General features: G+C 30.5%; 12 protein-coding genes across 12 annotated transcripts; 5 read left to right on the forward strand and 7 right to left on the reverse strand.

Annotated features, from left to right (window-relative positions):
- The first annotated feature begins 458 nt into the window (after nt 1–458).
- On the forward strand, nt 459–1439 carry Chro.70359 (FLJ31812). Its single annotated transcript, XM_663167.1, has 1 exon — nt 459–1439. The coding sequence occupies one exon, from the start codon at nt 459–461 to the stop codon at nt 1437–1439; it is 981 nt and encodes a 326-aa protein (XP_668259.1).
- Nucleotides 1440–2896: 1457 nt separating this feature from the next.
- Nucleotides 2897–3832, reverse strand: Chro.70358 (asparagine-rich protein). Its single annotated transcript, XM_663168.1, has 1 exon — nt 2897–3832. The coding sequence occupies one exon, from the start codon at nt 3830–3832 to the stop codon at nt 2897–2899; it is 936 nt and encodes a 311-aa protein (XP_668260.1).
- A 487-nt stretch (nt 3833–4319) lies between these two features.
- Chro.70357 (CCTepsilon subunit) lies at nt 4320–5933 on the reverse strand. Its single annotated transcript, XM_663169.1, has 1 exon — nt 4320–5933. One exon carries the CDS (start codon nt 5931–5933, stop codon nt 4320–4322), a length of 1614 nt encoding a protein of 537 aa, XP_668261.1.
- Nucleotides 5934–6206: 273 nt separating this feature from the next.
- Chro.70356 (ATP binding protein associated with cell differentiation; protein 1-4) lies at nt 6207–6752 on the reverse strand. Its single annotated transcript, XM_663170.1, has 1 exon — nt 6207–6752. The coding sequence occupies one exon, from the start codon at nt 6750–6752 to the stop codon at nt 6207–6209; it is 546 nt and encodes a 181-aa protein (XP_668262.1).
- Nucleotides 6753–7013: 261 nt separating this feature from the next.
- Nucleotides 7014–8168, reverse strand: Chro.70355 (hypothetical protein). Its single annotated transcript, XM_663171.1, has 1 exon — nt 7014–8168. One exon carries the CDS (start codon nt 8166–8168, stop codon nt 7014–7016), a length of 1155 nt encoding a protein of 384 aa, XP_668263.1.
- A 427-nt stretch (nt 8169–8595) lies between these two features.
- On the forward strand, nt 8596–10509 carry Chro.70354 (Dkfzp434h2226-prov protein). Its single annotated transcript, XM_663172.1, has 1 exon — nt 8596–10509. One exon carries the CDS (start codon nt 8596–8598, stop codon nt 10507–10509), a length of 1914 nt encoding a protein of 637 aa, XP_668264.1.
- A 249-nt stretch (nt 10510–10758) lies between these two features.
- On the reverse strand, nt 10759–11322 carry Chro.70353 (hypothetical protein). Its single annotated transcript, XM_663173.1, has 1 exon — nt 10759–11322. The coding sequence occupies one exon, from the start codon at nt 11320–11322 to the stop codon at nt 10759–10761; it is 564 nt and encodes a 187-aa protein (XP_668265.1).
- Nucleotides 11323–11606: 284 nt separating this feature from the next.
- Chro.70352 (serologically defined breast cancer antigen 84) lies at nt 11607–12800 on the forward strand. The annotated part of the gene is made up of 1 exon (XM_663174.1): nt 11607–12800. One exon carries the CDS (start codon nt 11607–11609, stop codon nt 12798–12800), a length of 1194 nt encoding a protein of 397 aa, XP_668266.1.
- A 211-nt stretch (nt 12801–13011) lies between these two features.
- Chro.70351 (TPP_enzymes_N, Thiamine pyrophosphate enzyme, N-terminal TPP binding domain) lies at nt 13012–14742 on the forward strand. The annotated part of the gene is made up of 1 exon (XM_663175.1): nt 13012–14742. One exon carries the CDS (start codon nt 13012–13014, stop codon nt 14740–14742), a length of 1731 nt encoding a protein of 576 aa, XP_668267.1.
- Nucleotides 14743–14917: 175 nt separating this feature from the next.
- On the reverse strand, nt 14918–16168 carry Chro.70350 (S1/P1nuclease). The annotated part of the gene is made up of 1 exon (XM_663176.1): nt 14918–16168. The coding sequence occupies one exon, from the start codon at nt 16166–16168 to the stop codon at nt 14918–14920; it is 1251 nt and encodes a 416-aa protein (XP_668268.1).
- A 498-nt stretch (nt 16169–16666) lies between these two features.
- Chro.70349 (hypothetical protein) lies at nt 16667–18325 on the forward strand. The annotated part of the gene is made up of 1 exon (XM_663177.1): nt 16667–18325. One exon carries the CDS (start codon nt 16667–16669, stop codon nt 18323–18325), a length of 1659 nt encoding a protein of 552 aa, XP_668269.1.
- Nucleotides 18326–18353: 28 nt separating this feature from the next.
- Chro.70348 (hypothetical protein) lies at nt 18354–18605 on the reverse strand. Its single annotated transcript, XM_663178.1, has 1 exon — nt 18354–18605. One exon carries the CDS (start codon nt 18603–18605, stop codon nt 18354–18356), a length of 252 nt encoding a protein of 83 aa, XP_668270.1.
- Nucleotides 18606–19015: the final 410 nt, after the last annotated feature.

Raw genomic sequence — 19015 nt, forward strand, 5'->3', positions numbered from 1 at the left:
AATATTTTAAAAGAAGTTCTAAGAAATTTTCAGACTAACAATGATTTATTCAGCACAACTATTTACATGTATTAGACATATTTACACGTCCATCCGTACACATCATTACGCATAGATCTGCATTCCTGTTTCACCACTAATAGAATGAATGCCAATGTAATTCAATTAATTTTAACATGTTATATGACTTGTTTAGAACCTTGCTGTGTGTTGAATTGATTATTACATATTGCTACATATGAATAAACCTATCCTTTAGACGAATATTTTTGTGGACTGCATTTTTGCGCCTTTGTTTTTGCGGTAATTCCTCATTACAATTTTTCCCGACTAGTGATTCTTTGATTTTTCTTCAAATGCTGATCTTTGACATCTAACATACCTTCTTGCATGCTAGAACTGCTCTTATGTTTCAAAGATTCGTTGTAACAAGGTTTAAATGAGAACTATATTTTACTATGAATGGGTTTGCGAAGTGCATGGATAGTATTATAAACTGTTTTGAATGCTTTGCGAAGTTTCTTGGCCATTTCTTAATAGCTTTCGTGTTTTTTGCAATATCATTCCTGTATACAAGTGGGACATTTTTTATTTTCCCTTTCATGATTAAAAACTCAGTTATTCTCATACTGACAAGATTGGCATTACTTTTTTTTACTGTAAACCTTGTTTACAATTACATTTTATGCCTTATTACTTGCCCGGGGTTTTCAAAGCCTATCAGCAAACAGGAAGAGTCAAGGAATGAAGTATCTCAACACGATATTGAAGCAGGCGAACTTTTATTTCTCGAAAGCAGAAATATTTTCAATGATCGTAATCCTCAAATTGAGGATAGTTTTTTGCCAGAGGAATATTTCAAAGGCGATGATAAAAATAACTTATTTATTGATCAAGGCAAAAATTACATGACCAATTGTTCAAAATGTAATGCGATAAAGCATCCAAGAACTCATCATTGTTCAATTTGTAATAAATGCATTTTAAATATGGATCATCACTGTCCATGGATAGGACAGTGCGTCGGACTTTATAACCGCAAATATTTTATTTTATTTTTGGCTTGGTCATTTTTAAGCTGTCTTTTAATCTCAATATTTTCAATCCCAATGATTATTATATTGCTTTCATCTTTATCTGGAATTAATTATTACAGTGATGCATCACTCTATGATAACGTTACTTTCCAAGGACTGCTTCTTTCATCAGTGCTTTCCGTTTCTTTTTCTTTAGGTACTGGTACATTGCTTTTTTTTCATATTTATCTATTAGTAACGAACCAATCAACTATTGAATACCATCAGAACTTGTTTTTCAGAAAAAGCCTTAATGGAGGTGAAGCTCTGATAAATCGATTCGATAAAGGATTATCCAATAATATTAGAGAAATCATGGGCACAAGCAAATTTCCTCTATTATTATTCCCTTGTTTTTATTAACATTAAAATTAAATATTACTTTAATTTATTTTATTTTTTTTGTCTACAAATTCTCGTATTGCTTCTATTAAGCTGAGAATTTATTAATTAAATCTTCTTTGTAGTGCGTTTTCTTCAAATATCAATTTCTTGTAGCCTCTAATTCAGGTTATTTTGGATTATTAATTGTAATACTGGAGTTTTCAAGGTTAACACAACTCAATTTAAACTATTAATTAGTGGTTTCTCTCAGTTTTGTTGAAATTTGTTTAATTTCATGATATTAACATAGAATTTGAAATAAATAATTCAGGTATTTCCAATATTAAATCTTGCCTTTTTCTTGAACTAACTCATGCATCAAATTATCATTTTAAGGATAAAGAAGAATCCAAGAATATTTGAATAAAAAATTAACAAGATTATTGAGTAGTTTTACTTTTCATTTGAATTGTGATTGCAAATTAATCTTATTTCTATATTAGTTATATCTTGGGTTTTATTAAATTATTGCAATTAGCTTATTTGAAGCATTATTTAACGTATACATTTTATTTTGTTTCAATTTCTATAAAATAATTAGTTTATGAAAGAATATTTAGGTAGAACCTATCTAGTTATTTATGTAAAACATTATCTGAATAAAGTGGTCTTGATTTGGTTATTTAAAAAAAAATGTTATCTTTTTCAAAAATTAATATTGGATAATTCGCACGAAGAGAAGCTCAGTAAATAGAACAATTAGTTCTGGAAAATATGTAGTTTACGGACAATAAAACATACTAAATGTTTTAAAAAATAAAGCTTTTTTTCCCTCATGATAGACGTAATTACACATGAATTTATCATAAATTTAGAGCTAATTACGAGATAAGAGTTGGTTTACATATCGTTAGAACACTATGGATGATCCCAGTTGATTAACTATTCGCAAAATTTATCGGGAATATGAATAAAGTTACAAGTAATATTATAATAACTTAATAAAAAAAAAAATAAATGGATGGTTCAACTTTGCAAACCTTATTCCCTCAAGAAAACAGCATTTATTTGGTGATAAAACTGCCTCTTATACCAAAAACTGATAATCAGCTAAAGTACTGTCAATGAATCACAAAGATGGTATCTTCATTAGCTCTGCTTAATTCCACTTAACGTAACTTCGTAAGTTAATATTCAGTTTAAGTATACAAGAATATGAAGATACATATCAAATCATTCCTCAAAAGTTGGACATTATGGATATCGATACAGACATCAATATGACTTAAGCTTTTATGTATGAAATAACTTCATTTTTAACTCTTCATAAACTGCATAATATAAAATCAAAACAATGAGAATTAGAAGTTAAAAGTAAACTCGAATAAATTCTGCTCGCTGCAATTGAAAAATTCAAAATTTCTAAAGGAAATAATCTCAAAATAATGCTGGAAACGTTAGATGTAATTATCCAAGTATAAACGTTATTAAATACTTTAATTAATCATATGAAGCGCCCCCTTTTCAATTGAACAAATATCTTCTGTATGGTGGTTGCCATCACCTCCGATAATATTCAAAATATCGCATTGAAGCGTTGATATCTTATCGTCGTTACTAATAAAATCCCAGTCTGGTATTCCCCTTGCTAACAAACACTTCGAAGAAAAATAGTTTGGAGGCTCTTGAAAGTCGCTGTTATTTACAAATTTACATGAAGCTTCAGAATGAGTCGAAATATCAGGAGAAAATCTACTTGCAAATTCTTCGTTGTAAACCCAATTATCTATTTGAGAAGCTTCAGTTTCGTTCAAACAAGAAAATATTCCGCTACGAATGCTGCCAACATTTTTTGAAATGATATTATCTATCTTGCGCCATTGACACGGAATTTCGTATTCTGTATTTCTCAATTGTGGCCTGAGACTTTGAGGAGTTGTATCTGTACTTGAGACAAAAATATCTTCCCCTTCACTTTTGCTCAAAAAAGGGTCTTTAATTGATTCTCCAGTTCTGAACTTCGTCTTGGATTCACTCGTTGAACCTAGCTTTCTAATTAAAGCCGTATTTTCATTAGATCTCATAATATTAAATTCTGATAGAGGGGTTGGAGGAATTTCAGTAGTTCTTAAATCATTTATGCTATGAGCAAATGTACAGTTTACATCGCGGCAGATATCACCTCGCTTAGTCAGTTCGCAAAGACGTGTAAACCTAAGGTCCGGGAGAGGCCTTAGTTCTTGAACAGAATGAGCAAATGCACATAGGTTCCCCCTTGTGCATTTACCTACATTATAAAATGCACACATCTTTGTTTTATATAGCTGCCTGCGCACAAGCTCCGAAGAATTTCTTCTCTGGAACAGAGAGGCGTTGGATGCAAAACAACTAGGGCCGATATTTGTAGAGAAGTTATCCCTTAAACTTTCCATTTTGTGTACACCAAGTTTTGAGATAAGAAAAATATATCTGATTAAGTACTTTAAATGCTACTCAGTTGCCAAAAATAGAGGAAGACCTAAGCTCCAAATTACTTACTGCATAATCCCAGTTAGAATTAATTAATCAGAAATTGAAATAGTATATTTCACAAGAATACACTCTTTATTAGACTAAACGGTATCTGGAATTGACTGGCATGCCACCATTTATAGCGGGTTATGTGTACACTTAAGAGGCGGGAACGCGCATGTTTATATTAAATTTAAATGTATACCGTGCGAATGCAAATACCTTAGAAAAATTACAATTCGCGAAGTAATAATGGGTGCAAGTCTTGTGCTGTTGTTTGAATATTTTTCTCTAATTACGTAATTAGTCAACATAAAACTAACATTTAGCGTAAAATTGAGTGCGTAACAATTTCTTCACACAAATTTGAGAATAAACTTTTTTTTAACTTGATCAAGGCATTTAGCATTAAAAAAGCTCAGTTGGTTTGATTACATCGTCGATCTTTAGTATCATCTTAACAGCTTGCGTTGCTAAGGCAAGCTGATGCTGTTTCGACGCCAGAGATTCAAATACCTTTATTTTTTCCATGCTTTCTACGCATAGTTTATCACAATCTATTCCATAATTAGGGTCATCTTGCGAAACTTGCTTTTGCTTTGCTTCACCAACTAATGAAATAGAGTCTAAACCGCAATTATCTGCTAGTGCATGGGGTAGTGAAAGTAAAGCATCGGCAAACGCCTCAACTGCAAACTGCTCAATGGATGAAACAGATTCTACAGCTTTTTGCACCGCAATGTTTGATGCTATCTCAGAAGCGCCCCCACCCGGAACCACCCTACTATCCCTTATTAGATTTCTTACAACACATAGTGCATCATAAATACAACGTTTTGCTTCATCCACGACCATTTGATTTCCTCCTCTAATTAACACTGTAACCGCTTTAGATTTGCTACATCCTTCAATAAATATTAGTTTATCCTTTTCTGTTCCTGATGTCACTTCCTTAACTAACGCGGTGCTCCCGAGCTTATTTTCTGCTAGATCCTCAAATCTCGGTACTATATGAGCGCCTGTCGCAATGGCAAGTAATTCAATTTCAACTCCACCAACCCATCTAATCGATGGGAGCCCACGCTGAGAAAGCATATGGTTCGCCTCATCATCAAATCCCCATTGACAAACAACCATATTAGCACCTGATGAAACTACTTTGTCTATCATTTCTGAAAAGTACTTCTGCTCAGTTTCAAATAAAACATCAAAGTCAGATGAGCTCTTTATATCAATTTTATGTTTAGTTTTTGGTTTAGGAGGCTCAAATGGACAAGTTAGAAGAGCAATCTTTGCATTTTCGATTTTCTTGTTCATTTGAGGATGGCTCATCTCTTTATCCAGGACAATTCCATTAACTATACAACTTTCTTCTAATCTACCACCAGGTTTTCCCTGAATATTAATTAGATCAAAGTTCACATCTCTTCTATCCAAGTCTGCAACAGCTAATACGGCATCAACAGCCATTTTTGCAAAATGCTCCTGCTGGCTACTGACAACTTTAGACCCTAATGCTGTCATTGCAGAGTTAAATAGAAGATCTTTTTGAATGTCGGAAACTGTCCCATTCTTTAGAGATATTTCTTCGAGTTTCTTTAATGCTATTGAGCATGCATACTCAAAACCGTTCGCTATTCTGATTGGGTGAATTCCTTTTTCAAGTAATTCAACTGATCGCTCTAGCAAAGCACCAGCCAATATTACAACTCCTGTTGTTCCATCACCTATCTCTGCATCTTGTGACTTAGACAACTCCACCAGCAGTTTTCCGCACTCGTTATTAATATTCATTTTCTCCATGATTGTCGCACCATCATTTGTAACAACAATTTCACCATCAGGACTTACGACTATCTTGTCCATTCCTTTCGGTCCCAAACTAGTTCTTAATATATCAGCAACAGACTTGGCTGCTAAAATATTTGATTTATGCGCATCGATCCCCTTTAAACGCTGTTTTTGCTCTTGCTCTCTCAATATGATAAAAGGGTTCCCATATTCATCCATTGCAACATTCATACTTAATAAATAAATTACGCAATACAAAGATAATATATGGCCGGAAATATGTTGTTTTTAAGTATTGATAATAAATAAATTCAGTGTATTCTGTTGTATTTGTCTAAAAGGGGGGAAATTAAGGCGCCAATATGGTTTGAAAAAGTAATTGATGATAAAAAAATAAAATAAATAAGCATTTTCTGGAAATTAAACATTTTACTAAGAATCTAAGTATACATTTTTAACACTTTAACACTCCTCAGACTATTTTTTGATCGAGTTTACATGGATTTATTGTTCTTGTATTATATTCCTTCTAACCAACAACTCCTCAAGTTGAGTTGTTGTAAAGTTATCTCTCGATGAAAGTTCCTCAAATCCAATAATTTTGTGTATGAGTTTCGAATTTTTAATCAATGCAATAGTTGGTAAAATATTAATATTTAAGTTGCTACAAACAAAGTGCGATTTTTCCGCATTAATCTTAATAAACTTTGCCTCTAGATGTTTTTTAGAAATAATCTCTAGATGACGATCGAAAATTTCACATCTTAGAGTTGATGGCCTGAAGAAGTGGCAAACTACGTTTTCGCTTTTTTTTATTACATCGAAGAACTCTCTTTCATCGGAGATGAAATCATATTTTCCATGGCCAAATTGTATAAATTTGTTTTTTTGTTTGAACTCTTGCCTCAATTCTTCAATTCTTTTTTCTCTTAAACGGTTAAGTTCATTCTCATCATTTTGAATGTTATCAAAAGCTCTAATTTCTTCGTCAATGATGTTTTCGCTCTCCTCTAAAACCTTCTTTATAATATTTATGCTGTTAGAGTCCATGATTTTGTTTTCAACACCATGTAGTATTTCGTCAATAAAATGTTTGCTAGCGCTATTAATTAGGTGCAAAGATAGCCGCTCTAGTAAAAGTGCCTTTAAGAAATTTATCTAAAAAAGCCGACAATAACAAGCGGCAGCCGATATGATTCTCATCTAGAAGTTGAGAAATGATTTGAATGTTTATCTTTTAACCATTTGAATAATGATATTTATTTTTAAATAAATTTATAATTAAAATGTAATTAAAATGATCTATCGCTACTACTTATGAAGCCCTATTTTAGTCAAGTCAATATACTCTAAAAAAATAAGCATCCAAAAAATTCCAAAAAGACCAAAAAATGCAATAATAAATCCAGCGAGCGTTTCAAGAGGGAAATGAAAATATAATGCAGTAAAAAAACTGCTATATGAAATTATCGCTAGTAGAGACAGGCAATACCCTCTTATACAAGAAACAATGAATTTGTTTTTGATATTATAGCAAATAGCACACCATTCAATAGATATAATTAATATATACATTGCATACAATACAATATGATCCGAAAAGTCAAAAGAGAATAATTTTTTCTCTGCAATATTAATGATAATGTGAAGAAATATAACTCTATGCATTGCGATCAAAAAGTAAATTAAAAGTCTTGGAAAATGTACCAACAACATTGGTTGAGGAGACAGTATTGAAAAAAACCAGGGTATCATAACCATAAAATACCCCAAAAATCCAGAATTTTTCCCCAAAATATAAGAATATAATCTCTTTCCAAACATGTAACAAGGAGATACATATCCACTAGATGCTAGAAATAATTTAAATAACATTGAGCTATTATTTAGTTGATTAAGATGATCTTGGTTAACACCAATGTTACTACTTTCAATATCGACTGTGTTTATTGCAAATACTAAACCTCTTTTGAATTCGATTAACACTTTGTTACCTAGCGCAATTTCAATGGTTCTTTTTGTAATATTGATTACTTCCTCAGACCAATTTGTACCACGTTTATGAGTGCCACCACAAAAAATAATATTACCATCTTTGTTATTTTTTATTGGGAATGATAGATCCAAATTATTTCTCAATACTTTAAAAAATGACATTTGACCCATAGATTTTTCTATTGATCTCAAATTTTCGGTTAAAATATTGCTCGTATCATTGTCTAAGTTGAAATGTGATATATATTCATCTGCATGTATTTTTTTAAGTTTAACTACATGCAAGGAAACGCCAATGAATATGAATATGCACATTATTGAAATCATAGTTATTTGAACAATAAGTAAATTAAAAATTTCCGTTCTAAAAAAAGAGGTAGTATTTTCATTCCTTTTCCGGCCATTTATTCTCAGAGTTGTTCCAGCCACGGACCCCCTCCATGAATCGATATTTTTAAATTCTTCATTCATAAATATTTGGAATTAATAGTTATTTTCGTATTAGTTTTGAGTGTTGTGAGTAACAAGATTCTGTTCTCCACTTTATAAACGTTTCTATATCCATATATATATATATATATAGATATATATATATATATATATATATATATATAGATAGATAGATAGATATATTTTACTTTTTAAACTTCTCTAAATTGATTCTTAGAAGCAGTTTTTTTACAGCAAGGCTAATACCGCGTAATTAAAAATTTCTTAAAATTTTAATTGCATTTGCCCACAGGTATTAGTTAAAGAAAATATATTACATGAAAATGTCATTTATTGTGGGGTAACAGTTTTAGAATATAAATTTGTTATTTTTTTTTAAATTAAAGAAACAGTATTTGATTATTCTAATAATAAAGTATTATAAATTGACAAAATTTATGACCACTCTATGCTAGTAGCTGTCGTTGGAGTTCTTGGATCTTTAACTTTAAGTTTTTTTTTGTGGAAATGCATGGATGAAATAGCTTCAGATGATATAAGTACATTTACTATAATACCTTGTTACTTGGGTGCTCTAATAAGTATCTCTCCTATAATAATTTTACCTTTTGATATCGCAGGTTCATTATTGGGCTATGAAAACAATAATTATTTTTCTATTGTAAAATTTTTTTGGAAATTAGCATATCTTGTATTATTTATCTTATGTTGGGTAATTTTTCCTATTCTCCTGGAATACGAGTTATCAGGCGATTTTGATCACAAAAAAAAATTAAGGACAAGCCTTGAAAGGAATAAAAATCGCTGGATAACTCAAATCATAATAATCGCAATAACATCAATATTATACCTTACAGTTTTTAATTTACATGATTCCAAGTTTTCAATTTCGTCAATGTGTATTGCTGTTGCTCATTTTTGGGGGATGGCTCAAATAACATTTTTATGGGGATTTGGACTAGTTGCTATCCCATTGAAAATAAAAAATTCCCGTAAATTGGTAAGTAAAAATGATATTATTAAAACTTTAAATAGATATTATACGATTTTACACAACTTAGAAGACTGGAAGGCGATAAATCACCATGAAATAAAGAAATTAAATGATAAATTGAATTACTTATACAGTATTTCTAATGAGGAACGCAAAAAGACCATAATTGGGAAAATGATTAAAACAATTAATGAAAGTAAAACTGTATTGATCAAAAACAACTATTTAGGAGAAGCACACCATTCGAATAATATAGATTTTAAGAACTTATCTGAAAAAAGCATCTTAATGATTGAAGATTTGATAACTCTTAATCGTGAATTAAAATTATTAGTTACTGAACAAAAACGTATATATTACCTATGGGAATCAACATTATTAAATTCTTGGAAACTAGAAAATTTGATTGTTGATATTGAGCCGCATCTATATTCTAAAAACGAGAACAGCCCATTAATATTCTCATCCAGAGCAACTACACCAGTGCATACCTCCAATAATAGCCTGAAGAATGATGACAGTGTATCAGTAAGAAGTAATCATTTGGTTATGAATAATGAAACAATCGATGGAGTATTTCTTCCAAATAATAATTTCAGAATAAAAAATGCAGAATTGATTAAAAATATAGGATATTTATTAGAGAAATTATTTAAGATTAATAACGAATACTTAAACCAATTCCTTTATATATTTTCATTAGTTACTAGTATTGGAATAATTTTTGCAGAAGCTACTATGTATTTCCCAAATTTGAACATTTCCCTATATTCACATATAATAAGAACATGTTTGAGGATAAAATATATGAAAAATTACATCAAGTTTATTTTAGTTTATTTTATTTGCCAGTTTTTACTCATTTATGTTTATGTATGCACATACTGGGGATTATTTTATTTCAAAATCCCAAAGAAATATGGGATTTATTTAAATAAACACACAGATGGGCCATGTATCGTTTTTTTCTCACAGTTTTTATGCAAGCTTTCAACTGCTTTATGTTTCCACTATCTCTCAATACTTAAAATTGAAGAAACAGAATTTGGAAAATTTTATGGAAAACAAATTCAGCATCTTCTAGATATTTTTGGGAAAGATTTTAATATATTTTTTTTCCCTATTATTGTTGTACTAGTTTATGCTATTAATATTTTTGATTTGCAGGGAAAGTTAATTAGGAACAGTGGAATTTACTATGTATTCTTTGAATACTACATTTTTGATGATTACGTAATAGGATCTAATTTAGAAAATGAATCAAGCGAGAACGAAAAGATTTCCAATGGAAAGAGAATATCTGAAGTCCAAAAAATGAAGAAAACGATGGAATTGAACTACTGTGGAGGAAAAATGGTTCAATCATGAATTTATGTAAATTTTAAAATTTTAATTATCAGCATAAACTAATTTATTAATAGATAAATACGAAAGTTATTGTTACTAATAGTTTAATAGCTATTTTAAATAAAGCCTTAGTAAAAAAAAAAAAAAAAAAAATAGACTTGTATCCAATTAAGTCTTTTCTTTAATAAATAAACCAGCCTATAAACATTTAACGAATATCTTCATATCATAGAAATAACTTTCAGACATTAAATAACCAATTATCGTTATTTAATCATTTCTAAGTAGGGATTCTAAATATAATTTCTCTATATTTGATACTTTCTTTTCCATGATTTCTCTAGCTGTATTTACTTGCTCAAAGTAAGCATTGTGTAACGTTTTAATTTCATCTTGTAAAGACTCAATACAATTACTTGCCTCAATTAACACTGTATTTGTAACTTCGTCAATTTCACATTTTTCTCTACAAAACGATTTATTTTCAAGTAGAGTTTCAATTTTCGTGTTGCATTCTGAGCCACCATTTAAAGCTCCTAATTCGCCTAGCCTATCATCAAATCCTTCTATATTCACTTGAAAAATGTCAGCACATTCCTCTTCTAACATCCTGCAAGTATTATTTATTTCATAAAAATTTAAAAATTCATGAATAAGTTTAAATAAAATCACAAGTTTTTCATCTTGAAGCAAATTAAATTTTATATTACTTTTTTTTCTTAAAGCCTTTGTAACATGAATTCTTAAATAAGTCTTAATACTTTTGATCAGGCGTTCATCATCCAAAAATTCATTGATCTTTTCCTGAACATATTCTTGATCTAACTCATTCATTTTTCACCTTAAAAAATATTATTCAATTAAAATTTCAGAAATAACATAGTTTGAGTCAAAATATATAATTCCAATTTTTATTTTAAAGAAAAATGGTAAAACTAATACTTAAACTGATTTTAATTTTTATTATTAATCTTGTATATTCTTTTTTTACGCGCCTTTGTTGTGTGTTGAGTGGCAGCAGTTTTTGAGAGGCAAATTGATTAACCGGGAAAAGAATAGATTTTACTATTTAAAGATTGCATTAAAAAACAAGAATTTTTGTATTGCCACTTTAAATCATGGAAGCAACCTATGGTGAAAGATCTACTCTAAGACAGAGAAAAAGAGATATAGTTTTAGGAAATATAGTGAAAGCCAATGAAGCTTTGCAAACAAAAGTTAAGAAAATAGATATATATGGAAAAATACATGAAGATTATTGTGTTAAGTCAACAAGTAGGAGCATTATTTCTCTGCTTGTATATATTATTGTGTTTTTTCTAACATTGAATGAAATTTTCAAGTATTTTAAGGGTGAAATGATAGATAATATAGGAGTGGATAATACAATTAATAACAAATTAGACATTATGCTAGATATTACCTTTCCAAGATTGAGATGTGAAGAAATTTCCGTCGATAGTGTGGATTATGTTGGTGAAAATCAAGTAGATTCGAAAGAATATATGGCCAAAATTCCGATTGATTTGAATGGACAAGAAGTGCGTAATATTAAATATAACCAACAAAATGATTTAAAGATTGAATGCATGAGCTGTTATGGGGCAGAAACTAATGAATTTTTATGTTGTAATGATTGTGATTCTCTAAAAACTGCATATCGATCCAAAGGATGGTCGTATTTAGATATTGTAAGTAAGGCGCCCCAATGTATTGAGAAAGTAGGATGCAGAATCAACGGAAGAATGCAGGTAAACAAGGTTTCAGGAAATATTCATGTCGCACTAGGAACTGCAACTATAAAAAATGGAAAGCATGTTCATGAATTCAATATGAATGATGTTTCTAGAGGGTTTAACACAAGCCATATAATTCATGAATTAAGATTTGGCTCAGATAGAATACCTTTTTTATTTTCCCCATTAGAAAATATTCAAAAATTCGTACACAAAGGTACAAAGATGTTTCACTACTATGTAAAACTAATACCAACTCAATATTTTTCAGGTAACGGTGAAGTTAATCTCTATGGGAATCAGTATGCATTTACAGAAAGAGAAAGAGATGTTCACGTGCAAAATGGTGAGTTGTCAGGGCTTCCTGGAGTTTTTATTGTTTACGATTTTCAACCATTTTTATTGCAAAAGATTTACAAGAGGGTTCCAATATCTCACTTAATTACATCTTTTTGTGCCATTGTTGGAGGGATTTATTCAATAATGTCGTTGCTAGACACATTTGTTGCATGGCTTTTCAAAAATAATATAAATAGGTACATAAATTACATTTATAAAATGAATTATTCGAAATAACGCAGATAATTCAAAATAATAATAAATATACATATTAATCGAACTTTGATTTTCATGTGAATGTATCGTTGCATGCGCTATTTAGTGGGGTTTTTATTGAAAGTATTGCATGCGCTAAATTTAATTTATTATTTTCATAATTATTTACAAGGATAATTCTACAACTTATTCCGAATTATTAATATAAAATATATTATATTTTTACTTTAAAATGAATTCAATTATAGAAAGTTCAAGTAATGAAATGGTAAATGTTGCTGAATACTTGTGTATTCGATTAAGAGAGTTAGGATGCGATCACATCTTTGGAGTGCCTGGTGACTATGCGCTTTCATTTCTAAATGTTGTAATGGACAGCGAAATAAAATATATTGGGACATGTAACGAGCTCAATGCAGGCTATGCTGCCGATGCTTATGCAAGAGTTAAAGGCATTGGAGCATTGTCTACAACATTTGTAGTTGGAGAATTAAGCGCAATTAATGCTACTGCAGGTTCGTTTGCAGAAGATGTTCCAGTAGTTCATATTTGTTCTGCGCCAATATCGAAGCACCATAAAAATGGAACTTTATTACATCACACACTATTTGATTATTCCAAGACATTAAAAATGTTCGAGCAAGTGACGGCTTTAGCTGTGAAAGTTGCAGAAAGAGAAACGGCTGCTGAAATGATTGATAATGCGTTGCTTAAATGTGTTACATTAAGTAAGCCAGTATATATATGTTTATGCGCAGATTTAGTCAATGAATATATTAAAAGACCTGAAAGTCCACTGAAAAAACCAATCTCGAGAAGCAATATTTCTGAACTAGATGCAGTTATGAAGAAAACTGTTCAATTGATTAAAAACGCAAAGCAGCCCGTATTCATACTAGGATATGAATTATTAAGAGTTCATGCTACAGAGTCGATGAATGAATTATTAGAAATATCAAAAATTCCTTTTTCGGCAATGATAATGGGGAAAACAACAATTGATGAACAGCATCCTCAATATATGGGTATATATTTAGGTGAGAAGGGTAACCCACATGTAAAACAATACGTTGAAGAAAGTGATTGTTTAATAGTACTCGGAGAAAAAATGATGGACTTCAATACAGGTTTCTTTTCGGAAAAATTACCTAAACATTGTATGGTTTATAATCATTTAGGGAAGTCGAAAGTAGGGGAACAGGAATTTAAAGAAGTTTATGTTGAAGACATTATTCAAAGAATGATAAATTTGTACAAAACGGGAGAACTTAAACAGTACAACTTTTCTGGTTCTACGCCGCCTTATCCACAAGCAATGCATCTATTCACTCATAGAAAAAATAAGGGTCTAGGCTTGGAGCCAGTAAGAAATCTTAGTATTGATAGAATGTTCGACATAGTAGCATCCTCCTTACCTGATTCAGTGAATGTTCTTGCAGAAACAGGTATTTCTCTATTTAGTGGATTGGAGTTGATGCTAACAAAGAATTCTCAATTTTTTGGCCAAAGTTTCTTTGGATCTATAGGATATACAGTTGGGGCGACTCTTGGGTTATGCATAGCAAGCAAGAAACGAGTATTTTCTTTCATTGGAGATGGGAGCCTACAAGTAACTGTTCAAGATTTATCAACAATTTTTAGAAATTGCCTGAACCCCATAATTGTAATTATAAATAACGACGGATACACTATAGAACGCGTAATTTGCGATGATACTTATAACAATATTGCAAATTGGAAATACTCTAAATTGCCAAAAACTTTTGGTTTTCCAAATGTACCATCATTCATTTGCAAAACTGAAGGTGAATTCTATAAATCTTTGAAATTTGCTCTTGAAAACCCTGAAAATGCTTGTATAATTGAGGTTGTTTTCGAAAGATGGGATTGTAATATCATTCTCAAAGAGATGGGGAAGGAAATGGCAACTAACAGCCAAATTATTGAGCATAAGAAAAAATAAATTTATTCCTAAAACTAAATTGAAAAATCTAAAATTACTGTGCTTTTATTTATTACTTTTGATAAAACATAAAACCTGAGCTTTATGAATATTTCTTTGAAATTTCAATTCTAAATAAGATTTCATGAATAACTTCATATTACCTGATATCTATAACGCCCAAAAAAATATTAGGTCAATCAATAGCTGATGTTTGCTTCATCTGAACACTTTTTGTTTTTACTTCGGATACTGGCAACTGAGCATTGTTTAAAATGGAGTAATTGTCTCTTAGTCTGAAAATTGATATATACGCAAGAACTGCTAAACAAATTAATATTATTATTAGATTTATGATCAAATTTCTGATCCAAACTGAAATACCTATCTTTTTTCCAAATACATTGATTTCAAGAGTCTGTTTCCTGTTAACGTTAATGCCAATTATAGGGTCAGAAATATTATGGCTAATATCTTCATCGCTCGATAATAATAATGAATTTGTTACTCGAAACGGTTTTTCTTTACCTTCTCTTAGCTTTAAAATATCATTCAAAATTATTGATAATCTAGCGCCTGCAATTAATATTCTACTTCGAAAAATTTCAAGCCATGCAAATTCCAATGTAACGTCAACGTTAAAATTATCAATAATTGGTTGCTTTGATATTGGATGAAAGTAAATTTCATTAGTAACTATTTCAAAATTTTCTTTAGCCCAGTCATCGATCATTTCTATACCTCTCTCTTTCCAGAGGAGTAATTCCTTGTCAAATATATCTCTTATTGCCAAAATATGTGTCCATCCGCCAAACCAAAATTGAGGTTTTTCAGTTTTTAATTTTCGTGCTATGCCACTCTCCCAAATTTCAAATAATGATAATCGTTCATTTGTCCCATTAATACTCATCATTCCCTTAATTTCCCTTCCAAGACCATCTTCAATAAACCCAAAATGCATGGGCTGATGAAGGTCTCCAATTAAATTAATTAGAAATTTTATCGAGTCTGAATCAGTTAATTGTATGCCTTCAGGATAATTTATTTTAAATTTTGAATTATCTCCGATTAATCGGTAATATAAATGCTTAATCATTGGTACAAGGCAATGCCCAGTATGTTTACAATTATTATCTGACTTCAAAATAAACTTTTCTTTCAAATCGTTTCCAAGTTCTCCATTCTTAAAATAATCGCCTTTACTCTGTCCTTGAAAGTGGAAAGGAAGAGTTGAGGGGTGTTTTTTTGAGACCCTTTCTCCCCAGCCAGAAATATCAACAATATCTTTTCCATTCATCAACCTTCTGAGTTTTTGCGAAAAGTTATTTTGAAGGCCAGATATAGTGGTCATTCCGATTGCACTATGCCCTTCTGCATCAAATGCCAATACCTGGCCCAACAACAATAATACTTTAATCACGCATTTAATTGAAAGAAAGACTAACATGTGTAATTTATATTAATTTGGCATAAATATATAATAATTTCTATTCTCTTTTCAGTTTATAATTTCCCTATTCTAATATTCTGTTCCAATTTAATAAAAGGGTTTTGGAGGGGTGAAAACTATATGGCGCTATTGCCCTAAAGAAGAAATATTTCAGTAATTCAAGTAAAATTTTTAGATTTCACACTTCTCGATGTTTGAGTTTGGTTGGCGCCTCTTTAATTGTCTCGTTATTTCAGTTATTTAAACTTGGATTAGTTTGGAAATAACAATTGCTAGTAGATTATAATTCATATTAATGGTCAATATAAATTTATATATGTACTATAAATTATAGATTTAAAGCAAATTTACGGATCATTCTGAATTTAATGATTTAATTCAGTTGTTTAACTGAATTATTTAAACATTAGTTTTCGGAGTGAAAAGAGAATTATTAACGATATTTTTGTAACTAATTTTGGTCAATACCGAGCTATAAATCTTAAATTAATTATAATGGACTCGAATGAGCCGAATATAAAAGTTTTAAGAAACCAATCAAAACACTCCAAAATTAGTAATGGGAAAAGCTCAAGCGTAATGAACAAAAGTTTTAATCAATACAACATAAAAAAGAAGAATAAACAATTTCAAAGAAGCTATGACTCAAACAGTATTGAAGCAAGAAGTGGCTTAATTTCAGATAGAATTGCAAATGCAGAAGTAATAAATGGTAATTCCACAGAATTTGCTGTATTCATTTTGGTTTTGATTGGTAGTGAAGTTGAATTGAAGCTTATTGACAACAGAGTATATCATGGCATTTTTCACTCAATTAGTAAAAAGGAAGGGACTAACGAACAGTTTGTTTGTATTCGTTTTTGTAGAAGAATACATCAATTATACAGTAATGAGCTTTCAAAACCCATCGAGGACTATTGTATGTTCCCACTTGATTCAGTTTATAGGCTTTCCACAACGAATACAAATGGAATACCTACAAGATTTGATTCAGTTTCCGGGGAATTAAAGGGGAACAAAATATGTGGAATTAATGCATTTAGGACTGATAATGAGATAAGTCATGACGATAGGCACGTGCACGAACGCATATTGAAACCATGGATGTCTGAGGATCATAGTTCAGATATTATTGAGGATATTCTAGGTAGTGAACCCATCGATCGTTGGGATCAATTTGAAGAAAATCTCAATAAATTCGGAATTCAAGGTACTTTTGATGAGAATTTGTATACAACACCGCTGGATTACAATGAGATATCTGAAGAGGAAAAGAGAAAAGCAGAGATTCTTGCAAGTGAAATCGAGATGGAACAAAAAAACGCATCTGTAAATAACTTCGACAATGATGAAGAAATGAATTTTAGTTCTGTGCACAGAAACATTACTGAGCAAAGTAATTCAAATAAAGGCGTTGATAGCAAGTTACAAAATGAATCAGTATATGAACTCAATCAACCTAAAGCAAATGATGAACATTCAGAAGCTGCTGAGGAGCTTTCAAATAAAGATTCCCTATCTAAGAGCCGCAAATCAAAGTTTTCTTTCAATCCTAATGCGAAGGAGTTTTTGCCTAGAGCAATTTCCAATAACTCCGAAATATGCGAAGATCCTTTAGATAAGTTTGATAACATTCGGACTAATGAAGTCTCAAATAATTCAAATGAATACCAAAATGATTACCATTATTCACAAAAAAGTGTACATTATGATCATTCTAATCGGCACTTACAACATCATTATGACAACCAACTGAGTCAAACCCATCGTGATCTTAGCATTGTTAATTCTGTGCAGTCTAAAGGAGCGCAGTTTATAGATGGTTTAAGGAACGAAGTTATCAACGATATGTCGGTTAATCAAATTTCATACGATGAATATTACTCACTTAATACTCACCGCCCCGACTATGTTGAAAGTAAAAGGATCGGGAATCAATACCCAGAATTTTCATGTGATGTATCAAATACACAAACTGTTTACTATTATGCTCCTGAATCTGAAGATATTCAAAGCTCAGGATATTATATATCAGATTATAATACAGAAAAATGGTCCAACTATTCGATGCACAATCAATACTACATTCCAAGTAATAATTCAGAGGTTTACAACCATTATTGTAATTATCAAGGTCGAAGAGCATACTATTAAATAAATGTATCCATGTTAATTTATCTTCCTAAATACAATTATTTAGTGATCTAGTAATAGAGATATACTTAGAAATGATTATATTACCATCTATATAGGATTCCTCAACCATTTCATTTCTTTCAAACTGTAAATGCATATTTAACTCGTCGCTTTCCAATGCACTAAAGTCATTCTTTATCAGAATTAGTAGTGTCAATGCCTGAATAAAAGCTAAGTTAACCGCTCTTTTTTTGTACATTGGAACCGTTTGATTTGAATAAATAAATTTAAAAGCCATTTTACCATTTCTGATAATTCTTCTAAGTTGTGATTCGATATTTGATATATCATTTGAACTTCTTAAATGTATTAGTAGATCAATGTAGGCGAATATGCACTTAATAGAGCAAACATTGAACGACTCACTACAAGATTCTAGTATTTCTGAACCGCGTAGTATAAATTCAGAAACTTTCGATACTTCATCCTTAGCATAGTACAAGTAAAGGCTAATAAATAAGCATAACTCCGCAATCTTAATTTTTGGAAAAGCTTTTGCATATTCTGAGTTAGAAATGTTTAAAATCTGAATGTAATATGATAATTGATCTGCAAGCTGTGAAAGAAAAATATTATTATATATATTTTCGTTATATATCGAGTTAACTTCCGAGTAGCAAAGCAGAAAATTAGGAATTAATTTATTCC

The sequence above is a fragment of the Cryptosporidium hominis genome (genome assembly GCF_000006425.1).
Source record: "Cryptosporidium hominis TU502 chromosome 7 CHRO017086, whole genome shotgun sequence".
In the NCBI taxonomy this organism is placed as follows: domain Eukaryota; phylum Apicomplexa; class Conoidasida; order Eucoccidiorida; family Cryptosporidiidae; genus Cryptosporidium; species Cryptosporidium hominis.